This window comes from Phycomyces blakesleeanus (genome assembly GCF_001638985.1).
Source record: "Phycomyces blakesleeanus NRRL 1555(-) unplaced genomic scaffold PHYBLscaffold_31, whole genome shotgun sequence".
Lineage (NCBI taxonomy): Eukaryota > Fungi > Mucoromycota > Mucoromycetes > Mucorales > Phycomycetaceae > Phycomyces > Phycomyces blakesleeanus.
The window spans coordinates 484,956-504,710 of record NW_017265188.1 but is presented as its reverse complement, the minus strand read 5'-3'; the positions used below and the strand labels follow the sequence as shown (position 1 = coordinate 504,710).

At 35.2% G+C, this 19,755-nt stretch overlaps 6 protein-coding genes across 6 annotated transcripts; 2 read left to right on the top strand and 4 right to left on the bottom strand.

Moving 5' to 3' along the window:
- The first annotated feature begins 1,316 nt into the window (after window positions 1–1,316).
- On the top strand, window positions 1,317–2,225 carry PHYBLDRAFT_160494 (hypothetical protein). The gene is made up of 5 exons (XM_018434186.1): window positions 1,317–1,349; window positions 1,461–1,667; window positions 1,842–1,904; window positions 1,990–2,027; window positions 2,121–2,225. The coding sequence occupies exons 1-5, from the start codon at window positions 1,346–1,348 to the stop codon at window positions 2,139–2,141; spliced, it is 333 nt and encodes a 110-aa protein (XP_018285261.1). The 5' UTR covers window positions 1,317–1,345; the 3' UTR covers window positions 2,142–2,225.
- Window positions 2,226–5,877: 3,652 nt separating this feature from the next.
- On the bottom strand, window positions 5,878–7,493 carry PHYBLDRAFT_67353 (hypothetical protein; the record flags this gene model as incomplete). The annotated part of the gene is made up of 5 exons (XM_018441783.1): window positions 5,878–5,983; window positions 6,147–6,277; window positions 6,432–6,457; window positions 6,816–7,028; window positions 7,202–7,493. The coding sequence occupies 5 exons, from the start codon at window positions 7,491–7,493 to the stop codon at window positions 5,878–5,880; spliced, it is 768 nt and encodes a 255-aa protein (XP_018285260.1).
- Window positions 7,494–9,287: 1,794 nt separating this feature from the next.
- Window positions 9,288–10,413, bottom strand: PHYBLDRAFT_151826 (hypothetical protein; the record flags this gene model as incomplete). The annotated part of the gene is made up of 5 exons (XM_018432757.1): window positions 9,288–9,334; window positions 9,553–9,602; window positions 9,759–9,766; window positions 9,842–9,893; window positions 10,223–10,413. 5 exons carry the CDS (start codon window positions 10,411–10,413, stop codon window positions 9,288–9,290), a joined length of 348 nt encoding a protein of 115 aa, XP_018285259.1.
- Window positions 10,414–10,946: 533 nt separating this feature from the next.
- On the top strand, window positions 10,947–12,398 carry PHYBLDRAFT_174602 (hypothetical protein; the record flags this gene model as incomplete). Its single annotated transcript, XM_018437290.1, has 6 exons — window positions 10,947–11,043; window position 11,516; window positions 11,602–11,691; window positions 11,851–11,866; window positions 12,210–12,308; window positions 12,363–12,398. 6 exons carry the CDS (start codon window positions 10,947–10,949, stop codon window positions 12,396–12,398), a joined length of 339 nt encoding a protein of 112 aa, XP_018285258.1.
- Window positions 12,399–13,302: 904 nt separating this feature from the next.
- Window positions 13,303–14,854, bottom strand: PHYBLDRAFT_67352 (hypothetical protein; the record flags this gene model as incomplete). The annotated part of the gene is made up of 3 exons (XM_018441782.1): window positions 13,303–13,430; window positions 14,167–14,264; window positions 14,691–14,854. 3 exons carry the CDS (start codon window positions 14,852–14,854, stop codon window positions 13,303–13,305), a joined length of 390 nt encoding a protein of 129 aa, XP_018285257.1.
- Window positions 14,855–17,260: 2,406 nt separating this feature from the next.
- On the bottom strand, window positions 17,261–19,367 carry PHYBLDRAFT_78768 (hypothetical protein; the record flags this gene model as incomplete). Its single annotated transcript, XM_018443387.1, has 7 exons — window positions 17,261–17,404; window positions 17,570–17,988; window positions 18,262–18,277; window positions 18,430–18,505; window positions 18,612–18,941; window positions 19,088–19,208; window positions 19,304–19,367. The coding sequence occupies 6 exons, from the start codon at window positions 19,365–19,367 to the stop codon at window positions 17,732–17,734; spliced, it is 864 nt and encodes a 287-aa protein (XP_018285278.1). The 3' UTR covers window positions 17,261–17,404; window positions 17,570–17,731.
- Window positions 19,368–19,755: the final 388 nt, after the last annotated feature.

Below are 19,755 nucleotides of genomic sequence, written 5' to 3'. Positions count from 1 at the left end.
CCTTCTTTTATCTTTATATCTTTTTTGTTATTAAGCCCTACATGTCCGGTCCACTACCTCAAGGTAAATTTAATAGCACGCCAGATAACCCATAGCAACACAGCTCAGAAAAGATACCTTACAATTCAACAATCAATTAAATTGTACCTTTTTTTTTTTTTGCTTTTTTGCTTTTATTATCCAATTATTATTATTATTATTATTATTATTAATACATACATAATAAATTAAAATTTATCCACTGTATATCTATCTATCTATATTAAATAGGATGGGAAGCCCGACAAACTCCCGAAGGCAGATAGTAAGAGATTAACTAGAATTAACTAGAATGCCAAGAAATTATTATTAGTAGTGGTAGTATGTAGATGGTATGAGCGACTGTCTAAAGAAACCTCTGTCTCTCTTGTTTGTGCTCTTGTTTTCTAGCTACTACATTGACCACAACACACAAAAGACCAGCTGGGAAGACCCACGTAACAACAGTGGATATGGCGGATACGGTGCCCCACCTTCTGCACCTCAGCAACCAGCCTATGGTGGCTACGGTCAGCCTCCTGCACCACCTCAACAACAACAACAACAACAACAACAGCCTTATGGTGGATACGGCCAACCTCCTGCGCCACCTCAGCAGCAACCTTATGGTGGCTATGGTAGTCCCCAGCAACCTTCATATCCTCCTCAGCAACCTTCATATCCTCCTCAGCAGCCATCATATCCTCCTCAGCAGCCATCATACCCTCCTCAGCAGCCATCCTATCCCCCTCAGCCATCCTATAACGGCGGCGGCGGTCATTCTCCTCAACCACCTTATGGGGCACCACCTGGCCCACCTTCTGGATCACCTTATGGTGGTAGCGGCTACGGCACTCCTCCAGCTCCTCCCAACAGACAAGCCTATGGCTCCCCTGGTGGCTATGGCGCACCACCCGGTCCTCCAGGTCCTCCAGGTCCTCCTGGACAGAGCCAGTCGTATGGTGGATACGGTTCTCCCCAATCCCAGCCACCTAACCAGCCCAACCGTGGAAACAACGGCTATCCTCCTCCACCTACTCAGGGTGAGAGCGGTGGATATGGCGGCGCACCTAGATATGGTCAGAGTCCTTACGGCGCCCCACCCCAGCAAGGCCCTGGCGGGGGATACCCTCGACCTCCCGGTGTTGGAGGAGCACCCGTGCCACCCACAGCATCAAAACCCGGTATGTCTACGGCCACAAAGGTGGTTGCTGGTGCTGCAGCTGTAGGTCTGGCTGGATTTGCTATCAGCGAATTTGTCGGTCACGAAAACGATCAGAACGAACGTATGGATCGTCTTGAGCAAGAGCAGCGTCAACAGGAGCACATGAGTAAGTGCATTTCTTTTCTCTTCTTTTCTTTTCTTTGTGTGTGTATATATATATATGACGTGGAATACAAACTTAACTACCCATAAACTTATTTAATTTATTTTTTAATAGACCAAGGTTATGGCGGAGGTGGAGGTGGAGGATATGGAGGTGGAGGAGAGTATGGTGCTCCTCCTCCTCCTCCTCCTGCAAGTGGTGGATATGGATATGACAACGGAGGATACGATAACGGTGGAGGAGATGGTGGTACTACTACTACTGTTATCAAGGAAGATGGCGGATGGTTTGGCCATGACAAAGAAACCATTGTTACTACAGGTAAAGATGAATCCAATACGCGCCTATGCTCTTTGTGTATATATATATATATATATATTTGTGTATTGCTGTGCGTGGGAAAGTGATTATTGCAAATGTGGTTGCTGATAATTGGATACATATAAATACACGCATATATTAATATACAATATATATAATCTTACTGCTTGGTAGATCAATATGGAGACCAAACTATTGTTCAAAAGGATGACGGATGGTTCCGCGATGAGACTACAGGTTAGATTATCTATCTATAAATTCATCAAATTAAAGTTGTGATTGGATTATGTGCTTAATATCCCTTTTTATTATATTTATTTAGTTACGGAAACCGATCGCTATGGCAATACCACTGTTACTGTAAGTCAAAACAACGTGTACTTCTTTAGCACACCTAATAACTAACATTAAATACGTCTGTCTATGTACATATGTATATTTGGAATTTTATAGGAGGATACCGATTGGTTCTAAACCATGTTTGTTTGATACATTTTTCCTTTCTTTTCTTTTCTTTTTTTTTTTGGTTATTTTAAATAAATCTTTTTATGTATATTGATGACTTGGTCCAGGGAAGAAGAAGAATTTAAAAGGGACATAAATGTATAGATAAGTTAACTGTGGTTTCTGGTGATGGTTTTGCCTTTTTTTTTTTTGCTTTAAACAAAAAAAAATTAAAAAGAAGTATTATATTTTGAAAGGTAAATATGTAAATGTGTTTGTGTGAATAGATGGATAAATGGATGGAATGGATGATTAAGTTTAGGTTGAGCTAATGAAGTATGTAAGGTAAGTTGTAAAAGGAGAAAGGGAAGGCTGATTTCTTTTTCAGTTTTCAGCTTTTAGCTTTTAGTTTTTAGTTTTATGCTTGGCGTTGGTCGATCTTTTGTTCAAGGTAATCCAGTCGCTTCATGAGCTCGAACATGCTCTCTGATGGTTCTATCCGCTCTTCCCGTTCAGCAATTACTTCTTTTAGAGGCGAACTTCGGACCCGTTGTTCAAGAGCCATGACTCGCTCTCGACATTCTTCTACTTGATCCTTAAATGAGATGGTCTGATAGTAGTCTTGGACCTGTCGTCGTACTAGACTCTCTACAGTTGAGGCGGATGGCAAACCCTGCAACAGGGTAGCCGAGCGGCGGATCTGATCGTCTAGGGTGGTCTTGAGTACCTTTGTTTGTTCAAGTGTGTCGTGTAAGAGCTCAAATGGCTGGAGAAACTGCTGTTTCGCGGTTAGTTTGGTTGAAGGATATGACATGCTTGTTGCTGTGGATGGTGTTCCTATAGTGGGACGTAGCCGAGCAGAAGCAGGGTGTAGTAATCGTGCAGTTGATGGTTGTGTAGGTGGTTGTTGCTGTGATTGTGATTGTGGTTGTGATTGTGATTGTGATTGAACTTGAGGTTGGGGTGTTGGTGGTTGCTGGGAGGGTACGATAGGTGGACTAGGAAAATCGGCTCCAATAGCACTGGATTGCTGTTGTGGCCATGGTGCAGTCGATGCAGCAGCTGTAGAAGGATGTGGAGGTGTCTTTTGGGTTAGTTTTCGTTTGCGTTGTTCGGTCAAGAGATGATGCGGGGTGGTGGGGTGAGCACGAAGGGGCGCAGAGTGAATGGCGGTGTTGGTTTGGTCATACGAAGGCGTGAAGATCATTAGATTTGGGGCTTTCTGACCGTGTTTTGGAGCAAGTCTTTTCAAGAGGAGGTTTGATGGTTTCGGGAGGGTGTTTGAGAATACAGATGAGGAGGGGTGCTCTTCCGTGTCTTGGAGGGCAAGATGGCGTCGTTTGGTGGGGTGGTCTGACTGAGATAATGTTGATTTTGATGTTGATGTTGATGCTGATGATGATAGTGCTGCTGGTGATGATGACAGGCGACTATAGGTCAAATAAGGAAAAAAAGGAGTGGGTAATACCCACCACGATGAGTCAAATGGCACACAAAATATAGCCCTCAATGGGTAAAGCTCAAAGATCGCCCGACTTCCCAATCCTTTTTTAACACTGGCTAATGTAGTACCAGTCAAACACCCGCAAACAATGAATCTCACAATAAAACACACACCAAAAAAGCAATTTCTAATACTTTTTGATATTTATATTTATATTTATAGAATTAACATAATTAACATAATAATTACCTTTCAACAGTAGGGTTAAATGGCAATTCGCGTGGTTTGAGGTGGGGATCTGAGGGTGGTGAGAGTCGGATGACAGGTGATTGAACCTCGATCATCTTGGCCCCTAGATGCCGAGACACAAAGAAGGACTCGTGCCCGTCTAAACGCATTGGGGCAAACATCGTCTCGACCACAACAGGTGATTGGGGGTGCAGTCCTGGAATAGACTTGAGAAGTGACTGAGTTGTCTCGGTTGACCAGTGCTGCTGGTCTTGACGGCAGAGGTCGGCGAGGAGAGGCATATGTAGTTTTGTGGCTAGCTCTGCTACGGCAGTTGCCATGAGATAGCTCTTTCCGGTCGAGTCCTTGCAGAAGTAGCTCGAATGTTCGCGATACAATTGAAGTAAGAGGTCGTTAAGATGAGATATGGAGTGAAAGAAGAGAGTGGTGAGGTCTTTGATGCAGAAAAAGTCGATGTTGTTGCTGTATTTGTCCATGCTGTGACGAACGCTTGATGTGGGTGGGGAGGTAAGTGGAGGAGTGAGTGGTGTACGGAATTGGTAAAGACAGAAAGTGGTAGGAGGAGTTCCGTATTCACCAAGGACTATAGTGTGAATCTTCATTGTGATATAAAGAAAGGTAAAGGTAAAGGTAATTAAAAAATAGCAGTAACAGAAGAAGAACAGAAAGAAGAAGCAAAAATCAAATAAAAGCAGATTTGATAATTATATTGGTTTCTCCTTTTATAAATCCATTTATATACAAGTACAATTACAAGTACAATTACAATTACAAATATAGATATAAAATATAATCGTATATTTCACTTGTGCCTTTGTGTCTCTCTATAAAATGCATTTAATATTTCAGGCTTATTTGGTTGCCTGCCACCACAAGTACAAACTTATCCTGTGTGCTTCCATCGGAGGACCAAATGAAAAATTGGTTATTAATGATCTCCTCTTCAAGTGTATAAATAAATAAATATAAAAATGAAATTACATGAGGACAGTGGTTAAACGTGGCAGATATTATATTATTTATTACAAGATCTTTAATTGTATTTTCTCGATTCATGGAATCCTAAATGCGCACCTACATAAATGGTAGTTAAAGAAGTACATTATCCAATTCAAATTTTTCTATTTTTGATCTATTTTTTTTTATTAAATTATATTACATTATATTTAAGAAATGAAGGCCCTATTAAATGTGCAGAAATAAATTTACTTTATGGTTTACTAGTACGAATCTCAAAATCCCATGATACTAGAAATATATATTAGAAAATGATTGTTTAAAAGTGAATCAGCACAGAAATCCAACGCAGAGTACCTTTAATAATAGTATTATTTTGCTAGTTACACGGTCACAGTACTGGGGCATTATAATTATGCTGGGTACACTATAGAAACAAAGAAGGTAGAATATCAACCGATAGACAATCCCCTCTTTGTTTAGCCTGTCTTTTGTCCAATTGCCATTAATATTAATATTACAATTATTGTTTTAATTTGATATTAGATATAGTACTCATATTCATATTCCTAGGCTTTGATAGAAGTATCACATTTATCAGAACAAAAAGGCCAATCGAAATACAGACTTTAGATCTACGTGCGTTTATATGAGCAAAATAACTTTCAAAACAATGCGTATTCTATCCAGTGAAATACCAATATATCTATATATTTTTAATAATTTTTCGGTTACTTCCGAGATTTCTGTTTTAGTTGGATCAATAAATAATTTTATTTCATTTTAATTTAATTTATATGTAATTTATATCATATTATTAATATAAATATAATAGTACCAAAAAAAAAAAGAAAGAAAACTCCATTTGTTCGGTTCATTTTTTTTTAACGTAATTTATTCTTAATGATCATCAAATTACGCTAAATAATATTTAAGTTACCGGCGTTGTCACAATAATACTTCTTGCCTCGGTTTAGTGCGATTCATTTCTCTTGTCATTCTGTCAATGACAATAAAAAAATAAAATAAGCCCTATTCCAGCCAAATTCAAATTCAAATTCAAATCTAATCGTAAAAATAAGAATTCATAAAATTGCTCTATTCATGGTCCTAAACCTATGCAAAACAAAATCTTGAGAAGAGGTTATTCTCGAACCAGTCGACCCGTTTCTTGCGGGTTTTACCAAATACGCGATCTACTTGGCGTGTGAGGGCAGTAACACTTAAAGCTGATACCAGACATTACTATATACAATTCCGCTCCAAAATATTTGGTTATAGACCCATCAGTATTTTTTATCAAATATATATGTCAAGTGATCTATGAAATGAGATACTGCGAGTCAATCATATTCATGCTTAAAGTATTTCTTCTCTTCACTTACAGGAGTCTGATATCTGAAAGTCTAGCTAGATTCTTTCTTAAACCTAATATGTTTCCTTTCACCAATTTATATTGGTCCGATACATTAAAATCCTCAGTAATCCAATCATCATCGTCGCTTTGTTTATATATCTTGAAGAAGAAAGTACTCTGTAATCCGTTGGGGCTTGTGGTCAAAAGTCAGATCAGATGAAAATTTAGGTCCTTCATCTTCTCTCTCTCTCTTTTAACTAAAAATAATTAAAGAAAATGGTTACTTTATTTTTCAAAAAGTTTCTTTACTTACAGTTTTGTGTGATTTTGAGTCTGACACTAATTCATCATAACATTCATCGTTACATTGTGATGTTAATGTTGTGGTAGTTGAGGATTTAAAAAAAACTTGTTTTTAAGAAAGCTTTGAAATGGAGGGGCGAAGATTCGTGAGAACTTGTGTAGGTTCTGTTTATTAGGGGTCATCATTCGTGAATAATCGTCGGTAATGAAAAAAAAAAAGACAAACTGGTTGTCTATAGCGGCATATTTTTTGTATTTCTCAAATTCTACCTCTTTGAAAAAGAAAAAGTTCACCTTTTTTTCGATTACCGACATTTATTCACGAATGATGACCCCTAATAAAAGATATTGGTTGTATCAAAATTTGACCAGGTTCCTACACTGAACTACTTACTGCTATTTATACTATTTTGGATTGGGAAAATTATATGACTAGGGCCAGGTAAACTGAAAATCTGAGTCCACAAACTGACTTCTCTAAAGTTGCTATGATTTTGGAATTTACGACAATTTTTTTTTCTAAAGTGAATGCTGTCATTTCCTACAGTGTTATTTCTGATTGGAAGACATTCTGTTCGGTCCGGACAACATAACTTTATTGGATCAACTGTATATATATATATATATATATATAACGAAAAGAAAAGAAAAGAAACGGGGAAAAGAATGTATTAGGGTTGAACTATGCGAAACACACGATACCATAGTGTGTAAAAAATGACAAAATTATTTATAGATATATAATTTATATATATAATTTTTATATATATATATATTAACATGACGGACGAGAACTGTAGGATTCAGATGTCTTGATTTGTTCGGTTGCTAGCGAAAGTCCTCTTCGTTTCTTAACCAATTTTGAAACTGTGCCCCACCCGATTGACGAAAGAGAAGACGAAGACGATCGACGAGAAGACGAGTGTGGATCTAGATAAACACCTTCTTGGTAGACACTTTGGTAATAATCACGGTCGTGGAATTCAAACGGAGACTGTGCTTCCCTCCGCTTAGTGTATTGCTCGACCTTTTGAAGGTCATAGTGAGTTCGTAATTTGTCAAGGAAACCCATGTAGTATAGAAGAAGCAAAGAAAGAAGCAAGAAAAAAAAAGAGAGAAAAGGATCAAAGAGGAGGGAAATGTCAGGCCAAAATGCTTTATTTTTATTTTGGTTTTTAGTTCCCTAAAAAAATAACAAGTCCGGAATAGGGAACAGGCAAGATCTTTTTTTTTTTTCAAAAAAATAATAATAGTCAATTCATCATCCCCTCGCTTATAACAAAACTCGCGTAAAGAGACGTCACAACGAAGTAGTGAAACATATATTAGTATCAATAATCAGTATGGAAACAGATAAAGAAGACTGACCGACTAGCTGACTAACTGATTGACTAACTGATTGAATGAATGAATGAATTAATAAATGAAATGAAATGAAATGAATAAATGATTGATTAGGAGGTTTACAAGTAACTCCAATCCTTGTTTGTATAGGAGCATACACTCTCACACACACTCATACTCACTCATACTCACAAAGGCACAGGCACAGGAACAGGCACAGGCACAGGCACAGGTGCACAAAGCCTACATTAATCGTTCCACAATTCAATAAAAATAAGAATAATGGTTTTTTTTAGAAATCAAGTGAAAATCTAGTTTAAACCATTTGACTGTACTTTTACCCATTTACCTCAATGTCCACAGCTATATATTTACATCTATATATATATCTATTCTTTCTTTCCTGTATTGGTTAAAGATATAATCAAAGTTTAAACAAGACCGTTAATATAGCCTAGTAGTGCAGTTGACGATATTAACTATAAGAAATAGATAAATAGAGATAAATAAAGATCAGCTTATTGAACTCTTTTCAGGGTTCAACAGCTTAATCTTGTCAGAATAAGTCTTGTGTTTAGATAAAGTAAATAAATAATAAAACACTGTGATGGAACATTCCTGCTCTTGATTTATTCTGCTTCTTCTTTATAGTCATTAAAAATAAATAAAGATTCAAGTAACAAAATAAGGCTATTACATACAAATGTTTCTATTGGTTATTTTTTTAGGCTATCAAATAGACAGACATCATGACCCAATGGCTAGACTCTTGCCATGATATAGAGGAAAAGAAAAGAGGAGGATAATGAGGAGGGGGGGGGGGGGGGGATAACAACGATGAATACAATCTTGTTTTGTTTGTTTATTTGTTGCCAACAGTAATAATTATACAATGGCTTCAATCATCAGGCCTCCTGTAAACACATCAGTAGCTTAATTGAATTGAAACCTGGCAATAATCATAACCATTACTGTGGACTCATCAATGCTTGTGTATAACTAGCACAATACCAAGAAGAAAAATAGTATATTCTCAGAACATTCATTACAAATCATATCATATTGTATTTCTTTAATTTTAGCTATTTATCTCCATGGTTTCCGAATAATGATGAAATCTTTGGAAGGTTTGGTGAAGCACAAGGAAAACTTAGCTCTCTTATTTTAGTGCCTTTTTTTTTATTAGTATTTAGTTTAAATACCCAAAATAAATAGTCTTTCAAATGAACTACATCATCTACATATAACTTTTGATTTGTTGGTTCCATCTCAATGCAACTCTAAAACACAATTTTCGATACACTCTTGACTTATTGACTTGACCAAAACATCGAGTAAAATTGCACAATGTTTGCAGTGTGTATACATATATATACATACTTACATACGTACATACATACGTACATACATCAAGTATCAGGTGACTAACGACATCTTCTTCGGCATAAGATCACCGATTTGTTACACCAGCAAGCGATCGAAGAAGCACCTCCCAACTAACCGGGATTCACCAGCCCCATGTTCATAATTTCTCGAGCACCAGATAAGTTCCATTGATCGGTCTTTCACCTGCAAAAAAAAACAAGAAAGCAAGCGAGCAGGCAAGCAGACAAGCAGGCAAGCAAACAAGCAAACAAGCTCATCTCTACCCCTACATTTCAAAAATATTTTTTTCTCTCTCTAAAAAAAGGAAGTCTACAAGCTGAACCAAATATACAGTTACTTGGTCTCCAACTACATCTCGGGTACTTACTTGTATGTATGTATGTGCGTGTGTATAAATATACCTTTGGTCTGCAAAGCCCCGCAAGAGCCTTCGATGCTCTCGATTGGAAGACTCAGATTACCAGGTACGTAATACACAATACTTATTTATGGCCTATATCCGCCGTTGATGTGGCTATTCACAGAAAGTGGTATTTTACTTCCATTCCCTTCCCTTATTTGATTTTTGATTTTGAATCCCAAGTCGGGAATCCGGGTTAGTACTTACTTGGATGTCTATGAATAAAAATAAAAGTAAGAATGTCCGGGTAGATATGAAATGCGAAAACAAAGAGGCCTTTTTTTTTCAACTGTTTCAATAACTGGAACACCTTGGTTACCCTTTAGAATACCAAGGAGATCACTACCAACATTTTAGGCCGTAAAACATGTAATATACACCCTTTTGTTCGTCAACTTGTATAGATATAGATATAAATATAGATATTTATATATAACAACCCCCTCACCTGCCTTCTCTTCTTCTCCCTTTCAATTAGTACACAGTACAACAATCTGTATCCAAGCCATTACAGTCGCCTTTTTCTTTTTTTCTCTTTTTTTTTCCCTAACCCAACTCTATAAACAGCACCTAGAGTAATTCCAGAACACGCACGTGAAATTAAACCAGGGATCTAATTACTCTACAGCCTATATTCTCCTGCATGTAAAAAGAAAAGAAAAATAACTTACAATGGTGGGAGCGTAAAAGATCGCCAAATGCAGTTACCGATCTCTGCTATGGCAACAAAGCATGCGTGTGGTCCTGCTGGTTGGTGTGAGCAGTGCTCACCGAGCAACATATACCTTGGCAAGATTAGGATCTTCTTTATGGGCTGTATAAACTGCCAAGATAAATAATATACACCCGTCAATTGTCTCATAATGAACTCAGTTATTTTAAAATAAATAATCTTGCATAAACTTTCTTTCCCACCGATACTGAACACGATGATACTCATTTGCACATTTAGCCTCACTTTTTTCTTTCTTTTTATAAATCAAGCAAGGCGGATCCAACGTAATTTCATCTAAAGAAAACAAAAAGTGATCGCTGATATGTGCATACTATGTTTAATTCGAGACTTCAGATGAACAACCTTCCAACATATTAATGAGAAGGAAAATACTGATGAATTTCAAGCTCTGGTAAAATTCTTATCAAGAACTTCTGGAAGCACTTTTTTTTCTATCCTGCATTTCACATCTATCCAGAAACTCTAGGACTCTTCCCCCCCTCCTTAATTCATTAATCTGTAGACAGTATAACACAGTTGATTTCTCCTGGACTACAAGTCATGAACTGCCCCGACCAACTGGTAGCTGTAGCCAACGCATTTCATACCAATTCAGGTCAAAAGGCAAAACTGTTACTCAAACTTATGTACATACACACACACATGCATTCTAGAATATTATGATCCAAAATCTTTACAAAATTTGGCAAACAGGATTTGACAATCACATCAATTGCGCCAAAGTGTGTTTTTTTTTCTGTTCAAATTCTGCTCAAGGTCAATACAGTTTCATTACTAGCCATGTCATCAAATAAGAAAAAAACAACAACAGAAGCATAATAATAGCATCGAAAATGTCGTCTCGGTTTATTAAAAGAGTACAGTTTAATAGAAAAAAACTGGGCGAGCCAAGTCTAAAAGGTTACTATGCTGTTTCTTTATTAAATAAATAAACAAATCCCAGTAACAAATTAATCGATATATTGACAAAAAGATTCCCGGGAAATATATACATATCTTTCTGCCTTTCTATACTATTTACCCTTTATCTAAAAGATAAAGTGTATTAACGTGGAAAACATTTTGTCTGTTGTTTAGGCCTCGCAATACACTGATTCTGCGACAGAACTTTCAGCTCACTCCTTGTTATTCAGGGTCCATTCTAGAAACTATAAAATCACATTTGTACAACAACCCTGAAGTTTCATTTTAAACTTTTTTTTTGTTTGATTTATTAAAAATAAAATAGAGTAAAAATAAAACCATGGCTCTATCGACGCATTATTTGCCCGCTTTGTACAATTTTGTCTTCTTTTTTCTTTTCTTTTTTGTTAGACGGGATCAAGCCAAAGATAATGCTAATACTAATAATATTGGTAATCGTCTTTACCCTAAAATTAGTGATTATAACACCTTCAACCTCAAGTACAGTCCTGTCTACACTTTCTAAAGCAAGATGTTTCATACTGTATCCGAAATCTTATTTTATTTTTGTTCATCAGACCTGAGAATGCTGCCCTGAATTTTATACCATTCAGTTTCTAACTTTTAATTATTATTATTTTTATTTTATTTTTTTGGTAGGAGGATACTGCTTAATGTAAGCCTTTTGGCAAGCCACAAAGAACTACATTGAACGATCGATATATTTATGTTGGGAGATCCACAGCAGTATGTGTAAATTTGGATAGTTGATGGGTGGCCTAAAGTCTATCTAAATCTACACATGCTGCTGTGGATACCCTTCATGTTCGTACAGCATGTTTTAATCTGTTTCTTAATATATATATATATATATATATACATATATGTGTCCACACTGGCTTTATTTCCTAATCAAAGATTTGGTAACGTAGGAATCTTGGGATGTCCATACGTATCATTAAATCGCAGACCTTTAGACTACTATTCTTCGTAAATAATGATAATAATAATTTGACAAGATGGCCACAACCAACCAACAAGTTTACTTCAAGAAGAAACTAAGGTTGGTACTTTTAACAAAGAAGCATCTGAATATAATTCCAATGTCCTCAGAACAAGTATTTGCCTTACCCTACACTATATATATATATATATATATATATTTGTTAGAGGCCAATAATACACCATTAAAGAAGTTTAGTGGCTGACTACCACTTTGCTATTGATAAAAAGGAAACAAAATAAAGTCAAACATGAAAACGACAACTTGGAATAGTTGATTAACTGCATTGTAATGGTAATGGAGGTAATGGTTAGTAAAAGCAAATGATCAATATATATAAATAAATAAATATATTCATTTTCATTTTGTTTAATTATGTATATATTTTATATTATATATAATTTGAACTTTGAACGCTTTTTTTTGATGAAAAATACCAATAAAGATATTGCAGTAGATTTCTTTATAATAAAAAAAGACGCCACGGTTATTCTTGGATAATTCTAGTTAAGAGATTGCCGGCTTAAAAGCGACTTGGTCTCTTATGAGGTAAAAAGAATTCCGAAAAATATGTAAAGAAAAAAAACGTAGGTCGTTTGAACAGCAAGCAAACCTTTATAGTTTTTGATTTTTTTTTATCTGTGTCGGAGTACTAATAACTACTCGAAGACCAAAAGCAGTCACTGTAACGACAAAAAAGCGGTAAAATATGACGTAGTCATATGCGTTGCTTTAAAAATATTTAAATTACGCTAGATTCTCTTCGCCGTCTCTTTATCTGTATCCATAGCAACATATCAACAAACATCATGATCATCCTAATTTGTCTAATTTTACTTAACAGTCCAAGTTTGAGAGCATATTAAGAAAAGAACGATGTTTGCTTAATCAAGAGCCCTCGTCATATTGGTCTATGCTATTGGGAATTGACATCAAATCCCTTTTTCATAGAATTTGATTAGAAATACTATTCTATTCCATGTCGGCCGAGAAGTACCCGGCTCCCTAAGTGTGTGTGTGGTTTATTACTTCTTTGAAACTAGAACTATTACTGTTCATAATCCAATAAGATACTCTCCATAGATTCCCTATGAAGTTGAGGTCTGGGACTATTGAACTGCCATATCATTTACTGGAAAGTTCTGGTCCTTTAACCACTCTTCTGCTAACGTGAACTTATGACAGGTAGTAGTGTATTCTTCATGGTCATTCCCCATTATTTCCCCTGCTGGTGACACTAAAAAATAAAAGAGGTTTCATTCTTATCAAATCTATGTATGCATATTGGTCAAATACGTTTATTTGTTTATGTTCTTGTAGTCTTCAAAGGGCTAATCCATTTTGTCTACCACACACAGGCAAACACAATACCAAACCATGAGAGAATTCCCGTCACAATTTTAACCCTGGTCTGATACAATCATCCACTCTGTAAATAAATTTCTTTAGGATATTGAACAGTGATAGGAGCCCAGTTCAGCAGAGGATTAGATTTGGTTAATACTAGGATTTTATAGCTGCTTTGTATTCCGGCTTACTAGCTGACCAGCAAAAAAAAAGATGAAACTTGGTTCACAGCTAATCGGCAAGGTGGACTTCATCTACTGGTGTTTTGGTAGTTTGTATCGCTAATTTCAGTAAATTTACAAGTAGTTAAGAAAGAAAACAATAACAATCCTTCCTTGCCCCTTTTTATTTTCTTGCCACTGAATTGGACATTTATACCACATAAAATCAATCCAAAATGTGTCACTGCAAGTTAGATTTAAGTATGTCGTAGTTGAATCATAAAGATTGCAAGCGTGGTTTAAGAAACTGTTGTGTATATAGCTATAGGTACATATTTAATTGATACCAGGACTATAAAAGATTCATAATGAGAGGCTAGTCTTTAAGTAGCGTGTTTAAAAATAAACAAGTTATGAAAGAGCTTAACAGGAAGTAACAGCGTCTTTTGAATATATGTATGGTACAATCATTTGACATTTTTGCTACGATCCGGTTAAATGCATAGGCCTGGAATAAGCGGATAGAAGCCCAAATTGAAGTGAGTGCATCCCGAGACCACGTGCTTGTAAAAAGAAAAAAAGGAAAAAAAGGAAAAGGTTTTTCTTCTTTATTTCTTATTTCTACTGGAAGATAATACGATCCAAACTCAAATTGGGTGGAGGGAGCCATTGGAACCATGAGAAAAAGAAAATTGTTAGAGTAACAATATAGCAGTGTACATCAGAAGAAGTAAAGAAGCCAAGAAGAGAAAATGGCGTAGAGGGAAGAGGGGTTTGACCGAAACATTGAGAGGAACATCTACTGTCAAACTGTCATGATTTTTACGGTATAAATGATAGAAAGAAGGAGTGAGAAAACATAGAGAAGAAGTGCAGTCATAGTGGCAAGCTATTCATACAGTAAAAAAAAATGTCAATATTGATATACACACATGTACAATATGACCAGGTATAGTAACAATGTCTTTAGAGAATGACAAGCAACATACCATATGTAAGCCAGCAAAGAGAAATAAATTACTGCAGACACTTGGCATTTGTCATCCTCCATCCAAAAATTCATCATGGATTTCGCAATACGCTTTCTCTTTTTTGTGCCAAATACGTAAGGGTTATTACAGAATCTGCTGATTTCAGAGGCACGTTGCAACATCCTTTCTTATAGCGCGACATCATGATGAACTTAAAGCAATAAACCCAAGTTGGCTGCGCATAAATAAGCCCTAAAGATTTGTTATGTCCGACGGAACCACCTACCCCTCCTCTCCCTTCTCATCATACAGGTCTTTCCTTGGTTAGATCAGCCCAGGTCATCTATATATATGCTGTATATTTAATTATATACTAGATATTACAGCTTAATGGATCAACAAACTCGTCAGCGTTTGATAATATAACCCATGCAGTGTTTTTATAAAGTTCTGTTGCTGTTGTAACCATGAGTTCAGATGTAAATAAAGAGAGATGCTGTTGCGAATAGAAACCGTGTCAATTTTGCTTCTTATTTCTAAAAAAAAAAAAAAAGTAGGTCTATATCTTGACATGAGATGAGCCAGCCAATAAAAATGATTAAAAATATATCACGTGAGAATTACCAATACACTGTCTTTTTGTTAACCAATTAGAATTTGATCCGTCTGTGTAGCCTTTTTGGTTGACATTCATCACTTTCTCCATGGTTTCTTGAACTGACTTGGATCACAGTCAAAGAAAAGACCGAGAGCTCTTTTATATATATATTTATATATAACAGGAAATATGTAATATATATAGATATCTACAATTATACAAAATATATGTATATGCATATATTCATATATTTATATATATAATTATCTTAAAATCGAAAATCTAGAAAATAATACCTATAATGTAATAAATATGTAATAAAGGTACCTTTATGACGACAGAAATACGATATAAGATATTCTAGAGATGCTATACATTATACAGCCACATGGTTACATAAGCATGGCCCGTGCACTAGTAACAAGAATACTAGCAGTAGCAATAATAATATAGATTATTCTTATAACACACACACACATATATATAGTATGATTTTTAAATAAAGTTCAATAGATTAATATTGGTATTGGTATTGGTATTTGAGTACAAGTAGGAGTAGTGAAAATGATAAGAAGACGCAGTGTATTTTTTTTGTCTTTTTGATAAGATCATAAGAAATACATTCTTTCAAATCTCTTGTGGTCTCCTGTGTTTGGTCATTGTGTTTTAAGATAGAAATATCTATAGGGTTAGTTAGTATCTTTGGATTCGGAATATCTTGAATAAAATGGATAGATTGTGTTTGCCATAGGTCCCATGAAATCCACCGTTTCTTCTTCTTCTTCTTCTTAATTTCTTGTGCGTATCTTGTGTGTCTTTGAGGTATTTTTTAGATGTTGGATATCCTAATAAATTTGATCCAATTTTTTGCTCTTAAAAGAAAATAATAATACACATATATATATATATATATATATATATATATATATATGGGTGTGTATGATGGGTATGTGGGCTGGTGTTTGTTTATAAACTCTGTGTGAGCCTAACGAAAATGTGATACCTAAGATGTGTAGCCAGACCTTTGGGACACTGTGTAAAATATATATATAAATAAAGATTCTCGTGCTTTGGTTTTACTTGTACATGATACTTTATTTTAGAGAATATAGAGCATGAATTTTTACACGAATTCCTATTTGTTATTCATTATATTACACATTGTGCGCACATCTTGAAACTTTTTTTTTTCAAAAAGAAGAATCTCATCTGTCTTTTTCTTTTTCTTTTTTGATAATTAAATATCATGTCACCTATTATAGAGCTTTCTTCTTCTAGACTCTCGGCCAAAGGTTCTGGAGTTGGGCTGAGAAAAGGGTCTAGTTGCAGCCTTTTATATATATGAGCACATAATGATATCTTAAGATCAGGCCAAAAATACATGGACAGCCAAAATTTATGAAAGCTAGACCAAATTGTCTTCCCAAAAAGCTTAATGTTCCTGAGATGGGACTAAAATAAAAAAAAACTGTGGGTATGACATGTACAGACTGCTCACAGCCCAATTCAGTAATTAAATAAGGAATAACAATAATAAGAAATACTATTAGCTTTATAGGGTTCTGGGTAAATCATTTCGGATTATTATCATTTTTTTCTCTGTATACTTATATTTGGTCACTGAACCAAATTACGGGGGAGGTATTGCCCCATCAAGTCTGTTAGGGTTCTTTACTGTCTTTTTTTATTTTTTTTATTCTTTTGACAAGTGAGATTTGATTAAATCAAAAAATCATATTCCAAAAATAAATCACACACTCAGAGAGAGAAAGAGAGAAAGAGAGAAAGAGAGAAGAATACTGCAGAAAACGCATGCACCCCAATTGTCCCAGTATAGAAGACACTTGTAATTATAATTATTATAGCTGTATATTTGTTGTTGTTTTAAAAATAACTACAAGTCGTACATTATTTGAACCATTCATTGTGAGAAATATATATACCAAAAATAACGTGACATATCATATCATAGCATAACATAGTATAGCATAGTATAGCATAGCATAGAGTAACATATTATAGCTTAAAGTAACATTGAATAAGAAAGGGAAATAGAGAATAAAGTAACAAAACTTAAGATTATCCCGGTGCCTCGTTCTGTGCATTTACCATCCCCTTGGTCTTGGTTCTTGTCCTATTGTTACAATAAAAAAAATGTAAAAAAAGCCAAATATGGATTGTGGATTTTTTTTTAAAAAAATAAATAAATAAAAGTAATAAATATATAGATAGATATCGGTTTTGTCTTTGTGTCTTTGTGTGTGTGTAATATGAAATAAAGAACAAATTGGGTATGTACATTTTGTTTTGTGTGAGAAAGATCAATATAAGATAGATCCAGTCCAGTCCAGCCCAATACAGTCCAGTCCAGTACTGTACTATACTGTACTGTACTCTGCTGCCTAGTCTAATTTTATCTTGTCTTGTGCTTGTGCTTGTCCAGTTATGTCCTGTCCTGTATTTAAGATTCTTGGTCGTCTGAAAGAACATGCTCGATCGGGATGCGCGTAAAGGTATTTCTTTTAGGATTAGTGGATGTTACAGGGTCGGTGATAAAGTCAACCGCCATCTGGCTGTCGCTTTCCTTTCTGCTATTCGTGCCCTGGTTTTTATCTTCCGCATCGTAATGTCCGTCAGCCACACGTTTTGAATGTCCGACTTTTCTTATGGCAATTTGTATTCCCTGTTTGGCAAATGCCCTGGAAAGACGGGTGGATTCTAGAAGCGTACGAACATGGCACAACAGATGCAGAAAAAGATAATAAGATATATGTATATATATATATATGTGTGTGTATGTGTGTATGTATAATTAAGTATTATATAAACTTTAAATATAACAATAGAAAGTCTTAACAGTAATGGGAATGGTACTTTGTTGCTATGACTACGATTGCTAGTCCTATCATTCTATTACTTTATTTATCTTTATATACATATACATATACATAGAGTATTATTATTGGTAGGAGTAGAAGTATGGATATTTACCTGTCATACCAGGGAACTGAAAGGAAAATTGGCGTAAAGTCAAATCAAATCAAACCAAATCAAAAATAATAATAAAAGAAAAATATCGATCGGGTGTTAATGCTTTATCCATAATATATATATATATATATATATATTATCTTTAACCTTATGGAGCCTATAGCTTACCTTCTTTGGTGAATAGACCGTAAAAGGGGCTGAAAACGCTACACTAAGTACCCCACTTGGTGTTCCATGTGGCCCTCTGTGTGTGAATAAAGTATGTATGGCGTCAAACAACAATAAGCATATTATTATTATTATTATTTTGTTGGCTGTTTTCAAATGAACAAGAAGATCGGGTTTGTTACCTTGGACAAAAGTCAATCAAAGTAAATTTAAGGGTGTAGATGCCTTCTGTACGGACCGAGAGATCGTTAAAGATAAAGAAGATTCCTTTTGTGTTTCTGTCGTCCTTGAGATGATATGCGTTTGAATGTGTTGCTCCAGTAAGATTTCTTGCTCGTTCAGGCTGTTGGAGTTGTACGAGGCCAGACATGGGCTTTCCGCTCTCCTCATCAGAAATCGAAGGTATATTGGATATCGATCGAGATATTGGAATCGATACAAGATTGCAGCTTTTTACCCCGTATTCGTCCATTAACTCGCACTGGACTAACAGAAAGAGAGTTGTTCTTTGGCTTTCATGTGCCTTTTTAAGTAAGTGAAAAGAGCAAAATTAAAGTAAAGTAATATTTATTTATTTATTTATCAAGAAATAAATAAATAAGCTATGTATCTATGGCAACAGCTTCTACTTATATATATATATATATTTATATTGTACCTTTTTGCTTGAGTTTGGTCTGCGCGGACATCAAGTCTGAGAATAGGAGGGGGATCAATTGGACGCCTGTCTTTCTCACCAAATCCACATGAACGGGCTCTGATGGGGTTTTGAATGACACCTACAAAGAGAATATTGATATATTTTGTTTTAGATAAGTGCCTTAAAGCATGAATATTGAAGGGGGTTTTTTTTTAAAGAAAAAAAAAACTATACATAGGCAATGATCGATCGTATCTGGATTAGAATTTTCATTGTTTGAAAAGGCAAACGAATTCATTTGAAGAAATCAAGAATAAGATGGATAAAAATTTATATATAAAATTATATGGATATTTAATAATAAGGAAAAAAAAAAGAAATCAAGGAGAAGAAGAGGAGAAGAATAAGAGAGAAAGAGAGATAAATAATGACAATAATGCTAATAATTAAATAACAAGAAAGGGGGGGGGGGGATTATGAATGTGCATCTTGACAGCCAAAAAGAAAATAAATAGCTTTTTTTTTATATTTGTATATTTATATATATAATTATTTTTGTACATATTTTTCACACAGTTTGTAAAATAAATAAAAATAAACAATGCTCATTCTTAAAGATGAACGGTTAATGACATGATCGGGGAAACTTTTAAAAATAAAATATAAATTTTAAGATGTGTTTCTAT

Coding starts and splice junctions, on each gene's coding strand:
- PHYBLDRAFT_160494 (XM_018434186.1), top strand. Junction 1,668..1,841: donor AGAAACCATTGTTACTACAG/GTAAAGATGAAT, acceptor ACTGCTTGGTAG/ATCAATATGGAGACCAAACT. Junction 2,028..2,120: donor ATGGCAATACCACTGTTACT/GTAAGTCAAAAC, acceptor GGAATTTTATAG/GAGGATACCGATTGGTTCTA.